We start from the raw sequence: 19726 nt of genomic DNA, 5'->3' as shown, positions 1-19726 counted from the left end.
TTTCAAATAGCATTTAATACCACCAATTGTATATGAAGTCTATGTTGGAAGGAACATGACAATATAGACAGGAAGACTGTAAATTTTCGAAATAGCTGGAACCGTCATTGCTTATATAATGATTTATTATAATACGTGTAACCTACGGCTAAATTAGTAGTAACTACCGATCTAAACAATCACATAAAATATAATGACATTTCGTCGCTGTTGCTGAAAACTAAAATCTCATCTAAACTTTTTTATTATGTAGAATATAGATATAAATCTTCTGAATGAAGAAATGAAAGAAAAAAGTATTCACATGGTACTAACCGGCAGTGTTTCACTGACAGCAGTATTTTTAACATAATATTCAAGTGCAAAATCTTTTCGGTCAGTCTTCGCTACCATAGACAGATAAATTCTTACAAAATTATCGATATATATAAATCAGTGCTATACTGTAAACGTTGTTATAAGTCAGAGGCGAAGAAGAGCGGTACATAGAATACTTTTATCTCGTATATATTATATGTTATATGATTTATCATAATAATTAACACGTTCGGCGCCCAACTAGAAACCCCAAAAATTCCATAAACTCAAAGTAAGTTATTTAATGAAATAAAAATTGCAAACAATTACATGTATGATACTGAGTAATCCTCCAACTTTCTTGTTGCAGCACAAATAATTTCGTCACCCAAATATGGCTGACGCGGCGCCGAACGTGTTAAAGCGTCAGATAAGCATTTCACTGTAGGAGAATAAAGGAATACATGAATGTGTAAATTTAAACGAAGAACATCGGTGAATTCTGCATTTGTAATGTCATTTTCCTTTTTTGCTCTTCCGCAAGGTTGTTGATGTCCAGGTTTACGCTGAAACATATTCGAACCGTGAGTATAAAAAAAGAAAACAATACAACCAGTAATCTGCGACATTACTAACCCTTGTATCAGTGCTCTGGCTCTGAATGCAGCCAAATGAGCGTAATATGTGGGTGCAGGATAGCTAACGGACCTCGTGCAACGAGCGAACAGATGACAAAGGTAGTATGTCAACTGTTCAATTTCATTCTCCGACAAACCAACTTCGTTGGCAATGCATCTGTACTTCGTAGGCCTGGCGGTACCCTAGAAAGTTATATCACATTCAAAAAATATTCCACATTTTCACCGCACAAATACGTTCAAACTTCATATCTTAGAAGTTTCATCGCAACCCTAGACATTTCATTCCAGAAAGGATTTTATAACCGAGAGAAAATGAGATGGAACCCATTCATTCATACGACACTTGCATTTTTAACAATTCATTGAATACGAAACAAATTTACTATTTTGAATTGTGGTATGATCGTTTATAGTGGCGTCTCGGAGACACTGCAAAGGGTTAATTTTTTCGGAACAACATCGTTGTCGAGTACGATGGCGTGACGTATTATACGTACTTGAATGCTAGCATGCGATACAAGGTAGAAATCTATGTGCGTCGGATGCGTGATCTCTGTGTCAACGATGGTGCCAGCTTGCACGTTCATGTTCTTATCGTCTGAATTCCTTGGATCCGTAGGGAAGAAACGCGTGTGATGTCTCTTTTGAACAACGAGGAAGGTTATCGGAATTTTTTGTTCCCCGTTTCCCATTCTCGCGATAGCTCTCTTTATAGCGGACAACTCGTAATGCATTACTTGGGTAAGCTGTCCTTCGCTCACACCGTCTCTGCGTAGACAAAAGTGAAACGTGTGTTTTACATTAAATGTGCTCCGTACGAGAATTTAAGAGGGTATTCTGGTTTTTCAATCTTAAAAGACCGATTTTTCTTTTTTTCCATTTTCTTGAACTATGTGTTGTAAAATATATGTGCAAAGGATTTGTTTGTATTCGTAAAATTAACGTGGTTAATTGGAATCATGGCGACTGTCGACCCATGTTTTAATTTAAAAAAATATATGTAACTTATGTAATTTTTATTATTATTCATTGAAAAAAAAGTCACATGTCCACTTCAAAGTAAAATGAGTAAATATCTATGCAGAACCCCAATGTAAAAGGTTTGATAGTTTTTCTGAATAAAATTCCTAAAAATTTGTGCAAAAACGGCCTGGAAAATAGGAATACCCCTCCCCCCTTAAATCCTTGTATAATGTTTACCGATAGAAGATGATTCTTTGCGGTTTGTAATGTGTAGATATATAAAAGAACGTCAACTGTTTGACCATTATCTCCTCAAGATCCAGGATCATTTCTTCCCTTGGTGGCTGAAGTCTCAGTTCAATGTTATATTGAAAAGCTGATGGACTATGACTAGCAGCGACCTAAATAAAAAGAAGAAAAAGATTATTTAATACGATGACACAGAGAAGTGATCCAGGATAATTTTTACCGCGGCAATTGATGGTATGTCTGTAGCATCAGGGGACGGGTGAGTTACGTCTGCACCAACTAACATACACGGGCTACTCAAGCAAGGTGGGCTAAAAATATTTAATACGCACACTTAATATTCATCGAACAGAAATTTCCATTGTATACAATTAATATTACCTTTTCATAAGCCGATGATTAACGCCGTTGAGTTTCGAATTGATTTTCAACAAAATGTTTGTAACTGTCGCAGGGTTTAATTTTCTTAATGTTTGTGCTTTTAATACTTGGGTAACTATACCACCCTCTGTTTTCAATTCGGACAACTGTTTCACCACACCTGAGAATTTTTAGACAATCGTTCAGTAATGATACTTTTAACTTTGCAAAAGGTTACAGTTACAATACTTACTGTATGCGTTGTCAAAATTTGGGATTATTACCACAACCAACTTTATTTTTTGCTTCTTTTTTTCGGCAAAATATGCGGATATTCTAGGAATATCTCTGTATTGTACAGATAAACACGCAAATGGTGTTAGCGCCTTTCCAATATTCATGTTGATGGTTCTGCCTAAGGAACGAATTACAAAAAAAAACTGAAGCTCGTACTTTTAGATCCAATCAAATTATCTACATTGTGTCAGTTCTAGATCATTTGCAATACTTTCGAATGACAAACTAACCGACTTCCCGCAACTGACGATGTAAACCATCCTGTAGTGTGCATTCCTGCGTGTATCCGTCCAAATTCAAGATAGTCCACTCATTGTCTGCTAGAGTGCTTGGTTTTAAAAATTTCTCGGCCCGCCACACTCCTTTCATCACATTTACCGGTGTTGGCCGATCATATTTTAATTGGGGAGGCTCTAGTACCCGAGCCGGTACTTGCTCAAAATCATGACTTACGGACAGCTTAAACTCCTTCGTAAGCGTCGGCTGATCATTTATTCTCATACGTGCAAACTAAAAGAGTACTTGGTGTTAGTAAAAATCGAATGCTTATGAATATTCCTAAATGTACAGTATTCCTACTCCATTCATAATCTTCTCCTTGCGTCTCCTGGTGTCAGTCGCTGCAAATTTGATCATCTTTGATGTCTGAGTCTCATCCATTTTCTTTTGCGTGACTTGACCAGCCACGATCATGCACAACTATCGAATAAAAAGTAAAAGTCGTATGTGAAAAGCCTCGTGCAAACCTTGTGCGTAGGTGATCCTACAGAACACCTACCTACCCTCCGATTTCGATGATTTTTTTTTTTTGGATATGGTGTAGAAATCGATCTTCTGAAAAACTTTTTCCTTTGTTTCCGAGATATTCGCGAAAAACTATCGCTACCAGTACAATGAAGTCTCCCTATACTTATGCGTCTGTGGCACCGCATGCATTAATATTGTTGGCCGGTCACCGGCCACTTCAGAAACAAGGACAGAGCGAGCTTTTAAAGGTCCTGTGCACAGCAGCATAAGCGAGACTGCAAGAAATAACTGTTGCAACTCGATTAAACTAGACTATACTGATTTTGGTTAGGTTTGGTAATCCGGCCGCAGTCAGTTGACCGGCAACGCTTGCGTGAAATAATTATGACACACATTTCTTGCAGTCACGCATATGCAGTTGTGCATGGAACTTTTAAGTTTACCCGATCCCTGTATCTAAATAGAAGATAAGTAGCCACTAATACTAACGCGTGCGTTTCCACAGACGCGCAAGTACAGGCTAGTAAAGTTTTTGCGAATATGTCGGAAACTAAGAGCAAGACTACCACTATCATGAAACGGAAAAAGTAACTCAAAATGTTGAGACTTATAACATATCCAAAAATCATCGAAATCAGAGGATAGGCAGCTGTTCTGCAGGTTCACCTAGACGTATATACCTCGGCCGGCAGATGTATCTTCCGCTGATTAGTTCGAGATCCTACCCAAAGGCAAGGCAAATCTGGATACTGCAACCTGTAATTTTTCTGTTGGGCAAAGTACCTCTCAACGGTGCAAGTTTGTCCGTTTTCTAGAGTAAACTGATTCTTTCTCGCACACTCGGCTAATCCATTTACTCTGTAAGTTCTTTTGCTGTGAGGTTGTCCTGGTATTTCATACTGAACTTTTAATCCTTTCAAAAACTTCGTTATTTTGTCTTCGTTGCGGCTCACATGATTCGGTGTTATATTCTGCAAAGGTGCTTCATCTCTGGGCTGTTTGCACAACTCTTTCATCAAATCGATAATCGACTGAGGAGTTGGGAACCCTTTGTGAGCAACTAATTGGAAAACATGTATTCGTTACAATCGAATTGTCGTTCAGGCTAGAAGATAATAAATATAACTATGATAATATCTTACTGTCCACGTTCAAGTAAGGTTTCCATCCGATCACGGCGGACTGGAAAACTCCGACCCACAAGTCTAAGCCATTCGACAATGACATAACTTTGCCCGGTTGTGGTGGTGGGAAAAGCGATCTGCCCACCTATTCAAGAACAGGATTTATGCAAATGGTGGCATTTATACCTACACCAAGTAAGAGAGTTCACATGAAAAACGTCTCAATGTTTGAAGTAACTTACATTAACCGAAGTACATGCTGCTCCATTTCTCAGAATGATATCCAAAGCTTGCATACCCTTCTGTTCATTGAACAAATCTGTGAACCCGCACTTAACATTTTTTAACCATGATAAATCAAGAACTGCTGCTTTTTTTAAATACACCTTGAAGGTACGTTCCTGTTGGCGTTCCACATCGAAAACTTTCACTTCTTCTAGCGGCTGCAAAAGAAATGTTACGTGCAAGTTCTAGATAGAGTGACACAGTACTCATTGACATATCCTTAGAAATGCAGAAAGTTCGTGAACAAATTTAAGTTTAATGTAGCATAAGTTTACTGCTGTTTGTAAAGTGCATTCCATATACATAGTAAACAACTATTTATCATTTACATACACTTTCATCACCAAATGGAAGATACTTTGCGCTGTACACATTCTTTCTGCCATCGAACGCCGGGTGTCTGTTTGGAAAAAACATCTTCTTATATGCTTCAAACACTGGTCTCATCAAAAACTTTGGCCTATCTGGATCAATAACCACATCATAATGTACGACGTGCGTTTCAAAATGATTAAAGTTGATTTTAAACATATTCGTCTCCACAGTAATTCTCCTTCCTTCTGTTCCTCCTGTAGGGCTCATTCTCTTCGGTATTTGTTCCAAGTACATATTTTGCAGAGCAGTTGATAATCTCCCCGTATTTCCACCATGACCACCATAAGTTGTCTATAAAAGTTGAAACAATGAAATACAAAGCCTACAAATTAAATACATCCCATAATATGTATTACATTAATAAGTATGCATTACAATTTGCAACGCCGAATCTGCAGATGAGGTAGCACGATGTTGCTGCTGCACTGGTTCAGCAGGTGGTCTCTGTTTCTGTGGCTCTTTTTGTTGCTGTTGAGTAAAAGGTGGTTGTTGTTGTTGATGCTGAGGAGCAGGTGGCCCTTGTTGCTGCTGCTGTGGCCCAGGTGGTCTGTGCTGCCATGCACCAGGTGGTCCTTGTTGCTGCTGCTGTGGAGTAGGTGGTCTCTGTTGTTGCTGCTGGGGCCCAGGTGGTCTATGCTGCCATGCACCAGGTGGTCCTTGTTGCTGCTGCTGTGGAGTAGGTGGTCTCTGTTGTTGCTGCTGCTGTGGAGTAGGTGGTCTCTGTTGTTGCTGCTGCTGTGGAGTAGGTGGTCTCTGTTGTTGCTGCTGCTGTGGAGTAGGTGGTCTCTGTTGTTGCTGCTGCTGTGGAGTAGGTGGTCTCTGTTGTTGCTGCTGGGGCCCAGGTGGTCTATGCTGCCATGCACCAGGTGGTCCTTGTTGCTGCCCACGCCCAGCTGATCTCTGTTGCTGTGCACCAGGTGGTCCTTGTTGCCGTGCACCAGGTGGTCCTTGTTGCCATGCACCAGGTGGTCCTTGTTGCCATGCACCAGGTGGCCCTTGTTGCTGCCCACGCCCAGCTGATCTCTGTTGCTTTGCATCAGATGGCCCTTGCTGCTGCTGTTGTTGTTGAGGTTGTCCTTGCTGTTGCTGCTGCTGCTGTGGGGTAGTTTCTCTGTGGGCTCCACCTGGTCTCTGTTCCTGAGCCCCAGGTGGTCCTTGTTGATGCTGCTCCTGCTGTTGTTGCGAAGGTTCTTGCTTCGACTCTCTTTTTTTCTTTCCTAGATACCACATACAACTTTAGATACTATTAATTATTCCATCTTTTGTCAACTAATAGTTTCAAAATTTCTTTACATCATGAAACCAATAATGAGCATTGTAATGTTCAAAAACATTTAGGGAAAAATTTTCAGAATGATTCTCCAGGACAATGTAAAACGAAAATCAGAAATTAAAACATCATGTCTTTAACTTCATTTTGAAATTATTAATGATCATTCTGAAGATCACTCAATTTTGACAATAGCAGCACGTGTAGGTCAGATCAAGAGGAATACAAACAGTGATACTCAATGTTTACTACACGAAAGATATGTTCTACAAAACATAAATCAAACAATTGAATCAGTTAATGTGTATTATTATTCAAACCATGTTGTCAAAACTCTATACATGTTTCATAAAGGAGTTACAAATAATAGTTACCCTGTAATGTTCATAAATTGATAGAAATATCAACATAATCATATGGAGCCACGTTAAATAAGTTTAGAGAAAATTAAACGTTCTTGGAAATCATCATACGAAAATGACAGAAAACGTCACGAAAAATTGCAAGAAGCAGAGCGGAGTATTACGGAAATTGGCTCAAAAACAAAATAGTATTGGTAATAATAGGCGTGGAAAAATACGTTACAAAGAATCTATTTGAAGTAATGTATATTTTCCTTTTTTTAATTAATTCGTTATTTGCGAGGTAACGGCTTCCGAAATTATTACATGGTTATACCTTTCCTTCCCATGGTGTTTAATTATCCACTAACAGCACAAAGTGAAAACAATTCGAAATCCCAGTAGGTGCGTAACGACAGATTAAACTTGTATTCTTCACTGTTCTATAGAAGCGTAGTTCGTACAATACGTTGCATCACTTTTCTCCAGCTCAAAATGGTACGTATTAGTCATCTCGTTCACGAAATACAAAATGCCCCGAACGAATCTTAACCGTATTTATCTATTGTCAACTGTATTGATTGCAATTTCGCAAACCTTCGCATTAAAAATATCTAGTCAAGTACTTTCGACTTCTGATTGGTAGTCTGTACGTCACTGATAATTGTTACTGGATTTCTACCCAATCATACGCAGAAACAGTTCGTTTTACTCTATATAAGTACATAAAGATACAATCATCTTGTATTTTTATTATTTATTCAAACAATCAAAAACGGAAATGTAACCACCTAACATGTCACGTACATAACTGTACACACATAAGCAAATCAACAATTACAATCGTACTACACAGTGTTCCCGCATTCTGGCTCGGCTACCGGCAACTAGTGATGGGCACCATCGACTAAAAACTATCGACTAAATCGATAGTAGCCAACTACTATTTTCAGTCGACTGATTTTTTAAACTATCGACTGAAATTAGTAGTGGTTGGGTTACTATTTTCAGTCGACTGTTTTACACGTCGCCGTCTTGAAATTTCAAATGTCAGTGTCACACGATGAAACGAAAAGGTTAGAAATACATGATTATGACAGGACGTGCAAATATGCAAGTAATGAAATATGTAATAGATATTTCAATACTTTAATTCATATTAGATGTTAAAATCTTATTGCTATTTATGCGATATAAACTATATATGTGATATAAATAAATTGTGTATATTTATATTTATAACATAGTGTATGAATTTATTATTAAATAAAGACAGATTCAGACAAAATCATTCAATCACGAAATTTATTATCTCTGTACTGTCCTACTATTTATTTATCTAGCCAACATCGAGAATAAGAGTAAATACAAGAATAACCAGTAAAGCAATTCAGTCGACTGAAAACTATCGACTAAATATTCGATAGTATGTAGTAACTAAATAGTAATTAGTCGATATTTGAATTTAGTCGATAATGCCCGTCACTACATATACACCACATTTTCTTATAATCTTTGCGAAAAAGATTGATTGCAAATAAACATGGAGGGAGAAAAAATATTATTCCGATATTTGTGACTCGGTAGCTTGTGAGATGACGAAGTTTCATGAATTTTGAATGGGTCATGATTTTAGACTTTTATTGGTACAGAACGACCACTGTGGCGCCAATACTTTTCAGCGGTGTCGGTATTTTAGATCGTGCGACATCACAGACTTATTAAGTCTGTGGTGACACGGAACCCCATATGACGATTGGTCTACGTCTACTCCTATAGCTAGCCTGTGCCGCTATGGTGGCAGTAGCTGTTATGCTTCTTCGGGGAATAATGGGAAGATGGCGACGTATTTGAAGCGAACGTCAAAATTGTTTGATATTTCTTTGTCACGACCGTCGGTGGACATTAGTCTTCGCGATCTGATATGTCCGGTGTGCCGTGGCATCCTGATCGAGCCAGTAACGTTACCGTGCACGCACAGTTTATGCTTAAGATGCCTGAGAGGTACATTCGAGCACAATAGCTTGAGCTGTCCTCTCTGTCGAGTACGAGTTGGTTCCTGGCTACGTACAGCGACCAAGACTGAAACACTAGTTAACAACGGTCTCTGGGAACTAATCCGGACGAAGTTCCCGAAAGAGGTCCAGGACAAGTACAACGGCGACGACAAAGATATCGAGCTGGATGCTGGTGAGTTTCTTATTCAAGAAGATAAACAAACGTAACATAACCTCTGTCAGTAGCGTAGCACGTATACGTACACAACAATCTCTGTCTGCGTATTCATGCGTATGTGTGAGTGTACGTCCACACACGAATCAGTGACAACCCGTGTAGCCTCATGTCTGTCTTGAGCGGCTAGAATAACCGATCCGCTTGAAAATTCGAAGTTTCATTTTCGTCGTCGTAGAGTAAGAAGAATCTGTCGTTCCAGTCGTTCTAGAAATGTGTTGTGTGTAGTACATCCGACTGGATTTGTACCCGTGGGAATACTGATGGCTTCTATCTTTGTAGAATTTGTCGCTGCTAATAGAATACTCAGCGAAGCTGGCGAAATCCGTAAGGAGTATGAGGTGCAACTTCAAATGGTTGAAGAGGAGATGCAGTGTCAAAGGAAAGCTGAACAGATAGCCAGCGAGGCTCTGATTCGCAAGATCCAGGAGGAGGAGCAAAGGCAACAGCTGACTCAATTGGCGCAGGATCAATTGCTCGCCAAGACATTGGCGAAAAAGCAGATCGTCGAGAAGCACAAAGACATCGCTAAATGTTACAACGATCGTCCCAGCACCTCCAGCACTTCTTCCCTGGAAACGTCGAAATTCAATGCTGTTGCTATGACGGAAGTAAATCCGTATAGATTGCAATTTCATAGTACCGAGTGTGAGAAGGAGACGCCTTTAGAATATCAGGACAGCTCGGGGTTAAGGAGACAGAATATTGCGATGATATCTAAGATACACATAGATAGGCACGCTTCTAGTACAAAGAATAAGAACCCGTCGGCCGAATGCAATGACGGAATGCCGAAGTTTTGTTGTCAGAAACAAATACCTATATATAATACCGTTGCTAGAACCCTGAAGCATCAAGCGGTAACGAAAATGATAGAACCCTGTACCTCGGATTGTCCTGCAGAGACCGCAAAGACTTCTCTGAAAATCTATGGTACCCGGAGCAAGGAGGAGCTGCATGTACCGAACGATGTTGTAAATAGCAAGAAGAAAAGTTTAGGGGTGGAGGTGTGCATGACCTTGGCCGAGGATGACGAAAGAACCGGCAGCGCGGAGAGCGCGGGCAGTCACGACAGCATCAATCAAGAAATTCATCATTTCAAACCCATCAAGGCTATGCCGCGAACGCCATTGAAAATGTCCACAGGTCGGAACCTTATTCTTCTCTTTGATCTCCCCACCCTTCTAACTATTCATTCATTATATTTTTATACTATTCTAGATGGGAGGCAAATAGACCCAAAATTAATTCGTGTTGTTCCTGTCTTGAAAAGAATGTCAAACGTGATACCGAAACCTCCTGCTCAGGCACACTTAAAACGAATTATTGGCTGTTCCTGGAGCGCATTTCGAGGTATGTCCACTCCAAAACGGTGTCACCTTACTAACTCTGGTTCTTGCTAGATGCCTACTACTTTATAAAAATAAATATCAATTTTTCTCATAATATCGTTGCTTGAATCGAATTTAATTAGAACTTGTGGGCTCTAAAATAGTTCAAGAATTAATCACTGTGACAAGCTTTAACATTACAGCTTTAATTAAAGTGACTACATTACTTCGATTTTGTGGGATTTTTGTGGCTGATTAGGCAGTCGACTTGTTAAGGAAAACACAAACCGCTTTGCTTACACGCTTCATCGGTTGCAGGTAAAAGCAAGCAGAGCTTCAAGGAGAAGGAAGCGTCGAAGGAGGACTCGGAGGCGATCGAGCAGAAGCCTTCGACGTCCTACAACAGCCAGTCACAAGTTGTCCCGAAGAGAACAACGAAGGCCCAGTCGCAGGACACGGGGCAGAAGCAGCTCGACCTGGTCGCGGAGATGTCGTTCGACTCGAACAAGAACTACGCGAAGTCGTCGAGTCGGATGGTGAACGGCGCGAGGTTCGGCGAGAAACTGTCGTTGGAGGACCAGCTGGACATGGAGAAGATCCAGAAGGCGTGGAAGTCGCACGTGGGGAACGGGATGGCGTGCAAATCGAAGCGGCAGAGGAACCTGTGGTCGAAGAAGGAGGGGAGAAACGCGACCGCCAGCAAGTACACGGAGGATATCGAGGCGCGACACTCGACATCGTCGTCGGCGTCCGTAAAGGTTAGCTCACCTTGCGACGAGGACTTCGAGGTGCAAGGGGAGGACCACGTCACGATGGAGAACATAGCGGAGCGGATAAAGAGGAGGCGGACGAACGTGGACAAGAAGGAGAACGGGCTGTCCTCGTTGAGCCTGGAGTCGGAGGCCGGGATCGCGAAAAGGAATACGAGGAAGAGGCTGTGCCGGAAGGAAGACCTCGAGTACAAGATCAACGAGGACGTACCGGCGATGGTGCAAAAGAGGAGTCGAACCAAGTTCGTTCGGGGCACGTTGTCCAAGTCGAAACAACGGCGGGCGTGTCGGTCGAAACAATCTAGCACGGAAAGCTCGGAGAAAAGCGACGCTTCGGCCAGCTCCGGGTTCAATCTGGCCAATTTCGGTCGCAGGAAAGCTGCCAGGAACCCGAGGCACGCGGTCAGCTCATCCGGGAACAGCGAGCAGGATCCGATGTTCGAGAACGCGGACGACGCGAACTATAATTCATCGGAGTCGTGTAGCGAGCTGCCGGAGACCGTCCCCGAGAACAACAACACCACCACCGAGGTGGAGATGAGTACGGAGAGGAACGTCCTCTCCGACGAGTTGATCGTCAAAGAGCAGGAGCGAATGGAACGGCTGGTCATACAGGAGAGAGAGGACTTCGAGCTGGCGCAGAGACTGCAGGCGAAGTTCGACGAGATGGAGAGAATAGCCGGCCGGACCAGGCGATCCAGAAGAGCTATTGAGGACGAGTCGGTGCACCTGGATCTCTACAAGATCGAGCCGCATACTGCCAAATCATCGACCAGCCTGAACCTCACTGTGACCACGGAGGCGAAGAAACGGGGGAGGCCCTCAAAGCGGGTGAAATAAACACATACACATACACACAGAGAGAGGTAGAGAGAGAGAGAGAGAGAGAGAGAGAGAGAGAGCGCTAGAGAGAGAGAGAGAGAGATAGAGAGAGAGAGAGAGCGTCCACTATTCGTCGTTGCATCTGATCTGCGAACCCTCCAAACGGATGTTCCTATAAATTGTAAAAAGAAAAGAAAGAGAGACGAGAGAATGCCGAGGTTTGGATTTCCTTCTTGTACAATACTTTTAATCGTATTTTTAATCGAATTATTTGCGTGGCATCAAATACGTACCTGGATGTGTTACTGCGACCGTGGAGAAAGAAGACAAAGAAAAGGAAAGGACGCGCGGCTATTATTTACCGAAGCCTCACTTGAGACGATTAGATCATTCTTTCGGGAGAGTCTCTCCTGTGAATCATTCTTTTTCTTCTTCTTCTTCTACTTCTTATTCTTTTTCTTCTTTTGTTTGTCTTTTCGTTTAAACGTTTTTCGAACGAGACAGTGAACAATGGGAGACCACCGCAATACATAGGATAAATTTTCTCGAGATTAAAATCATAGCTTTAACGAAAGGTTACAGTATTTTACACCGTTTCGTCCCTCATAGCGGTCAGCTATCGGCGCGTGTCTCTCGGAGGAGATTATGCCAGCCACCGCGCGAGACCGTTTGTTTTGTTTTTTTCTCATCTCATTCTCTTTGCTTTTTCTCGAGAGACTAAATGACAGCGAGAAACCGTCCCGTGACGGTACTTCGACGCGCGTAGGGTCATTTTTGTAGCGGCCTTCGTCATCGTGCTACGATCGAATAAATTTAACGTACTATAGTCGGGTCGGGGATTAGACTACTTCCGCCGTGGCCATCGACACTAACCAAATCAATGGGAAACACATCGTGTTACCGATCTTCGTAGACACTTTGTTCGGTGAATAGAAACCGGGAAAATGGCCAAATATGGAGTACCGTCTCGCTTTTCAATTATTATTCTTAAACTGTCATGGGCAGACTCCGGATTTTTATGTGAAATAAAAATTGTGGCAAATGTATGTGTAGCGTAGAAACTACGTAGACATTTATTCCCTTTCTCGATTTGGAATATTGTTACTGTTTTAAATTGGAGCTACTCATTTTTGCCAGAAATACATAAAATCTGCACTGTAATTGGGTTTCCTATATTTGACGTCAATTTAAGAGCAGTCTTGAATTCTTAAGATCATACACAATATCGAATATTGAAGTAATATGAACAAGAACTGTACCAATTAATGCTGGCATTAGATGTAATATTTCTGGACAAAACAAAGAAGGAAATTCTTTTAACCTTTACATAGGTCCAGACCCTATGGTAATTAAAAGACATTTGAAGAGGAATTAAAAGATTGCCATTTGGAACGCTTATGCATATGTCCAAATATTAAACTTTCATACTACTCAGAAATAGTTGCACAAAAGATTTTAGGATTGAGTCCATTCTGAGCCTTTCCACGTCAATTTCAATCTCCCATCAGCCAGTTTAAATTGTTAGCTATCCAATGACAGGATTAACATTAATTTCCTCAATATATGTTTAATAACGTGCAGAAGAGCGTTACACATAAGGATTTGAATAGACGTAAACATGGTTTATCATAAAATGGTAAAAAGCACGATTGAAAATGAAAAGCATCACTGAGATGTACAAAAATAACTAAAGTCTCTATATTTTTTCAGAGATAATTACCAGACTAAAGGACCTAATATTCCGGGGTCTAAAAATATAGTTTTCATCCGATATCTTCACAATTTCAACAAAATAATCTCTGTAATTTTAACTGGTTTTTTAGCGTTACATGCGGGACATTTACGCTGCTGCATATTTGGCTACAATATTTCCCAGTGATTACCGAGAGAAACCACTAATTATTGAAAGGGGGGGGGGAAGAAGCGGAAGTTAGTTACGACTCGGCCCGACAAAAAATTAGGGGAGCGAGCGAACCTCACGGTGACCGCGTAAGCATGCACACGGAATAATAATCGACGTTCGCCGACACATGCTTGTTTTCCATTTAATACTTAGAAGCGTGTGCGTACTGTTTTCGATCCCCGGATCGAACGCCGTATAGACAGCTATATTTTTTTACAGAGAGTCGCCTCGCATGACGGATTTATGACGCTTCCAGTCGTTTTCGTATAATGTTAGCGTTAAGTGCGTGAAAGAAAACTAAGTGAAAAAGATTAAACTAGAAGCAGACAAAAAAAAAAACGGGAAAAAAAAGAAAACAAAAATAAATAAAAGAGAGGAGAACGCGGTAGAGGTTCGAAGACGCTTGCGTATCTTCGGCCGATTCAGAATGATCAGAATTTCGAATGAAAGGAAATTCGCGCGACACACGAATTTTGCCTGGTGTTGTACCCCCCGGTTTTTCTCGGCGATGCTTTTCTAAGTGCGTCCACTTCAAGTCAGGAACGCGACGCGATCACTATGAAATCCTGGAATCCCTGGCATCCCTGGGATCATGGCTCTAAGGAATTAAAAATCCTGCGTTCTCGGCAGGATCGCAATTTCCCACGCGCAACCGTCCTCCCTTTTAATTCGAGATCTCTGTTTCCGTGAATTGTTTTAGTATAACAGTGCCCGTGCGTTTTGGGGATGGTCGATCTGTTGTCTGCGCGTGCTTTAAATTTGTTTTTTCTTTTAGGTATTAAATATTTATCGAAGTTCCTAAATTGTGATCTATAGTTAAAAATTTGTAATTCACTGCCAAGGATTTCTTAAAAGCATTTTTAATGGCAATAGCAGGTTCAATTGTGAATCAAAGAATCACCTCTTTGTGAAACAGTCCAATCATCTCTGTTAAAATAATCGTTTAAAACCATATTTTCCGATATTCTGCAGTTGTTTATCCTGTCGGCGTCTTCTACGATTCAATGAATTCAAACGTGATTGTAATTGAAAGTAGACGTCGCCATGGATTGCAGTTTTCTCAATCACGGGCACGTTTAACCCTGAATAATTAAGCTGTGTGGTCATCGAAATCGCAGTAGGTCGTAAATTTATTAGAGCCACAGTTAGAAAAATTGATTGATAACCATGTGACGAATAATATTGTCTAAGGTGCTGTTGAATGTGCAATTGTAATTTTCGAACATCAATATTATGTACAAAAGTGATAAGAATTCACTGTAGCTAGATTTTCATTTAAGAATTGATTGTTTGAATGCCAAATCATCAACTTACCTGCAAGTGGTTCTAATATTTTGATCATGCATTGTACGTTAATAACGTCATTAGTAGTATTCGTGAAAATGACAACGTTATTTACAAAACCTGAATGAGATTCAATTTATTCTATTCGACAAGAAAAATATTTTTATCTTGTAAACGAAAAGGATGAATAAAATTCGAAAGCTGCTGATAAGAAAAAATATAATCCATGATGTGAGAAGACCATCTATTATCAAAATTTTTCCAAAAAGTTAGTTATCCAGGGTTAATTAACACATGCGTGGAACAGAGGCCAGTTTTTCTCGTTTTGTTAATTTGTTTAAAAGACCAGTTTCTCCCCCTGTCTTTTCCAGCAATTATCAAAAAATCATACGCGGTTGCGAGGTTGGATCGACAGCGTGGATCCAACGGTATGAATCTCGATCGCAGTTCATCGCCGAGCTTTTCGTTCGCAAACACGGAAACCGATCACGCGCCATCGCAGCCATAAAACACTATTTTGTTCGAGCGTGTGGAGTCTACCGATTGTTATTTAAATATAGATCGTATGTTTATAGCGGTGAACGAATTACTAGACGGTTGACGGGACGCGGGCTCGTCGACGAGCCTCGGGGATGATCTAAAGATGATCTATGATGATCTCGTCGAACCTCGTCCCGCCAATAGCAATAGTCTTTGTTTCTTTTTTTACTTTATACAAGATAGAATGACTATAGATAACGTATAATAATAGTTGATCGAATAGCGTACCGTACGTTCGAACCGAGGAAACGTATATTTGTAATATTTCGGGAAGTATGAACTTGTTTCGCGGAGAAATTTATGAAATTCGGAAGATTCGTTCCAACAGGCTTTTTCATTCAAATTGATTACTTTAAACATTTTAATTATTGTTGATAATAGAAAAATCTGTCGGGGAAAAGGGTGATTTTTGCTTCAAGAACAAAAATATTATAATAAACAATAAAGTTTTCTCGAGGACATAGGTTTTGAGACTTTAAAAAGTCATCGATACTTTTGTAAATGGGACTGTATATTTTTACTATTGTCGTGCAGTTGCCAAGATCAAGACAAACCCTATTATCTACAATATCATGATCCTGTAATTAAGAAATAGTGACTGATTTCTCTATCATAATTTCATAACTACATGGCATATATTTTTCGGTACTCAAGGGCGCTTGAAGGTCATGATATTATAGACCATTTATATTATGATTCGTCGTGACCTTAGCTATTAGATAACATACAATCCTATTTTTTGTTTTTTTAAAAAGTATATCGATCACCTTGAATTCTCGAAAAATCTATCCTTGAGAAAATTTTGGTTCTTCACCGCAATATTTTTGTTCTTGGAACCTAGTTATTTTTTCTTCCGATGTTGTTTTCTATTAGTAGCAAGGATTAATAATATTTAAGGTGCTGAAATTAGGCGGAACAGCCCTGTGTTAAGCAATGATCGCGGCGATCGGAGAGAAAAAACGAGTGACTAATCGTTGAAATGAATTTGCAAGTTGTACGAATGTGTATAGAGAAGATATTTACATATAGATTAACTATATAAGACAGCGTCGATTAACAATTGTATTATCGAGGTGCGATCGTGGGGGGAGGGGAGGGGAGGGGGGGTAGTAAGTAACAATACTTAGGGTCTAAGCTCGAGAACATGAGAGAGCGAGTTCAAGGGACGGAGGGGGTTGATGAACAATGGAATAACGAAATCGCGTAACACGAAATTTAGGAAAGAAGTCATTTTTTATATACGTTGCACACGGTATGCAATACGAAGGAATGTATCGGGAAAGACGTGGCTCTTTTTCTGGTATGTTTTATATGTGACAGAAACTAATAAATAACTGTAACTATTCGTCCGTGCGTTTCATTAAAATCTCAACACACGATTTCATCTAATTGACGAACGAAAGGTTTTATTTTTTCAACGAAAAATCGCATTTTTCCGTTCAATTTCGATGAAACTGTTCTGTAGGACATGAATTTTTACGGAAACCCTTTGTTCAACTATTAGATAAAAATCATAAATTAACGGAATCTTAATGAATTTTTTTTCAGGGGGCAGCTGAAGAAAGGTTTTTTATTGACAAAGCCTTTAAGAAAAGTAGGAAAATCCTCTTCTAGAAAATAGGCTGTTATTCAGTCATTTTTGGGGATTTCGTTGCAGAAAAATTACTAGAACTTGCAAAATATATGTACTTCGAAATAAGGCAGTCGTTCAAAAAAGGAGTCCATTCATTTTTTCGAGAAAAAGTTCCCAAAAATCACGTTAACCAGACACGAGTCTCATGAACCGTTCGAATCAATTTGGCCCAAAAGCAAACTTTTACCTCGGAATATACAAATCAATTTACCATCGACAGTATACAATGCACTCGAGCGAGGAACTAGATTTTTCCCCAGAAGTGAAAGTCAATCGTGATTGCAATTTAATTCCCAAAATACAAATGTCCCAATTTCCTGAACAGTGCCTGCACAAGGATCCAATTTAATTCTCAAAATACACACGTCCCAATTTCCTGAACACTGCGCGAGGGTTAGGGCTCCTGTGACCGCATGACAAATCGAATCTTTCGGCCTATGAGCGCGTAGCTGGCGAGCAGCTAGTCATTTTGAGCAAAAATAGTGAATATCGTCTGTTTAACTCTTCAGGGGCGACGTCAATGCACTGTACACTTACGAACGTTACAAAACCGATTGCACGTGGTCAGATTATGAAACAAAACATTTCTGTTTCGAATGATTTCTTTTACGAAACCTCTGCCCACATATACGCGACGTTTCCCTGATTAAAATGATACTAAACACGACCTGACAACATAATGGGCATCATGTATCGCTTGGTTAATAAATACATTTTTCACTAATTTTGTAAATTTTATATAGTGCCGTCTCTGCGCTAGAAGAAGTATATTGATACTCTTACATTCTTGTAATCTTGTTATTACAGTCATAAGCTTCGTGTGTATAAAAGGAAATTCATCATGTACAATATTCTAGGTCAGAGGGAATGGTTGTAAAGTTGAAACAGCTTCGAGTGCAAAGGGTGAATAAATCTTTAACCGACTAAATACCAAATTTTTATTTCTAAATTTTCCCCTCCACCAGATCGGTGTTTATATATTTAAGACGATTGAATAGTTAAATCAAATTTGAAGAAGTAATTATTGTTACGTTCCGTTGAAAGAATATCCCCATTTGGGGATAGCGGAGCTGGGTGTGTGTTTAGTTCTTTTCATGCATCGGTAAATAATTAATGTGGAGGACGAAAGATTTGGGCTGTTTGGAGGCAGCTATGTGAAATATCCAAATCCGTAACGCCATACGGAAACGGACAACCTTGCCTCGATCATGAAAAATGAAGCTAAATAGAGGTGGATAACGATGCAAGCATAAACGCTGACAGGAGAGCATCGTTCGATCGCGGAGTTCTGCTGGATGATCGTTCGTGTCAGCGCTCGGTCAGCCTGATCGCGTTGCATCACCGGGAATCGGACCGCGTTGCTGAAAGAACGATATGTAATGCGCGTGCGACGACTGCAACTGCAACTGCAACTGCACTCGCGCGATCGCGCACCGCCAGAATTCGGTCAAGGGTACCGCATAGGTAAATATCCTGGTGTAACGGAGTTACATAACGCAACGCGGTCCCGTCGGATCTGTTTCCTGCCAGCGAAATCACGGCGAAGAATGCGGCAAAAATTGGAAACCGATTCGACGCATGCACAATCGGCCAGGCGCCTAACTCGCGAACGTGTTCATAAGCTCGAACGCGAGAAGGAGAGAGACAGAGAGAGAGAGAGAGAGAGAGAGAGAGAGAGAGAGAGAGAGAGAGAGAGAGAGAGAGAGAGAGAGAGTTGGGTGTGCATTAGACGATCAAAAATAAACTATGAATAATTTATAAATTCGAAATTGTCTGTCGATTGCAATACACAGGAGCTGTTACTAATCATTTCTATTTTCGAATCAAGTGTGAGAAGAGTATCCAAAGCCAATTTATACAGGGTGTCCCCAAAAATGTTGTACTTCCTCAGGGATGATTCTTGCGGTCATTTGAACTAACTTTTTCCTTTGTGAAAATCTTTTCCTCGGCTTTGTTGAGGAGTTATCAACGAAAAACACGGACCAATCAGAGCGAGGCTACAGCGGACGGATCATCCGGCTCGGCCAATGCCAACGCCACGCTCAGCGACGTCCGCCGGAGCCGCGCTCTGATTGGCCCGTGTTTTTCGTTAATAACTCCTCAACAAAGCCGCGGAGAACATTTTCGCAAAGGAAAAAGTTACTTCAAATGACTTTTAGCATCCTTTTAAGGAAATAAAAGCGCTGATGATATCGAATTATTTTGGGGACGTCTCTGAAACTGCGTGACACCGTTTACGTAACAAATCTTGAACGGCATGAA

At 40.5% G+C, this 19726-nt stretch overlaps 2 protein-coding genes across 2 annotated transcripts; one reads left to right on the top strand and one right to left on the bottom strand.

The window, feature by feature from the left end:
- Positions 1–107: 107 nt before the first annotated feature.
- Positions 108–7523, bottom strand: Ago2 (Argonaute 2). Its single transcript, XM_076806130.1, has 15 exons — positions 7287–7523; positions 5714–6555; positions 5297–5629; positions 4921–5121; positions 4697–4823; positions 4235–4614; positions 3387–3506; positions 3038–3317; positions 2764–2925; positions 2532–2691; positions 2371–2461; positions 2139–2302; positions 1436–1706; positions 934–1118; positions 108–863 (listed from the first exon to the last, which is right to left on the bottom strand). Exons 1-15 carry the CDS (start codon positions 7297–7299, stop codon positions 776–778), a joined length of 3417 nt encoding a protein of 1138 aa, XP_076662245.1. The 5' UTR covers positions 7300–7523; the 3' UTR covers positions 108–775.
- Positions 7524–8726: 1203 nt separating this feature from the next.
- On the top strand, positions 8727–17177 carry LOC143365710 (uncharacterized). Its single transcript, XM_076806131.1, has 4 exons — positions 8727–9139; positions 9464–10327; positions 10403–10534; positions 10831–17177. Exons 1-4 carry the CDS (start codon positions 8788–8790, stop codon positions 12120–12122), a joined length of 2640 nt encoding a protein of 879 aa, XP_076662246.1. The 5' UTR covers positions 8727–8787; the 3' UTR covers positions 12123–17177.
- The last annotated feature ends 2549 nt before the right edge of the window (positions 17178–19726 follow it).

The sequence above is a fragment of the Halictus rubicundus genome, chromosome 2 (assembly GCF_050948215.1).
Source record: "Halictus rubicundus isolate RS-2024b chromosome 2, iyHalRubi1_principal, whole genome shotgun sequence".
In the NCBI taxonomy this organism is placed as follows: Eukaryota; Metazoa; Arthropoda; class Insecta; order Hymenoptera; family Halictidae; genus Halictus; species Halictus rubicundus.
Note: the sequence above shows the minus strand (reverse complement) of the source record. Positions and strands in the feature narration are given on the sequence as shown.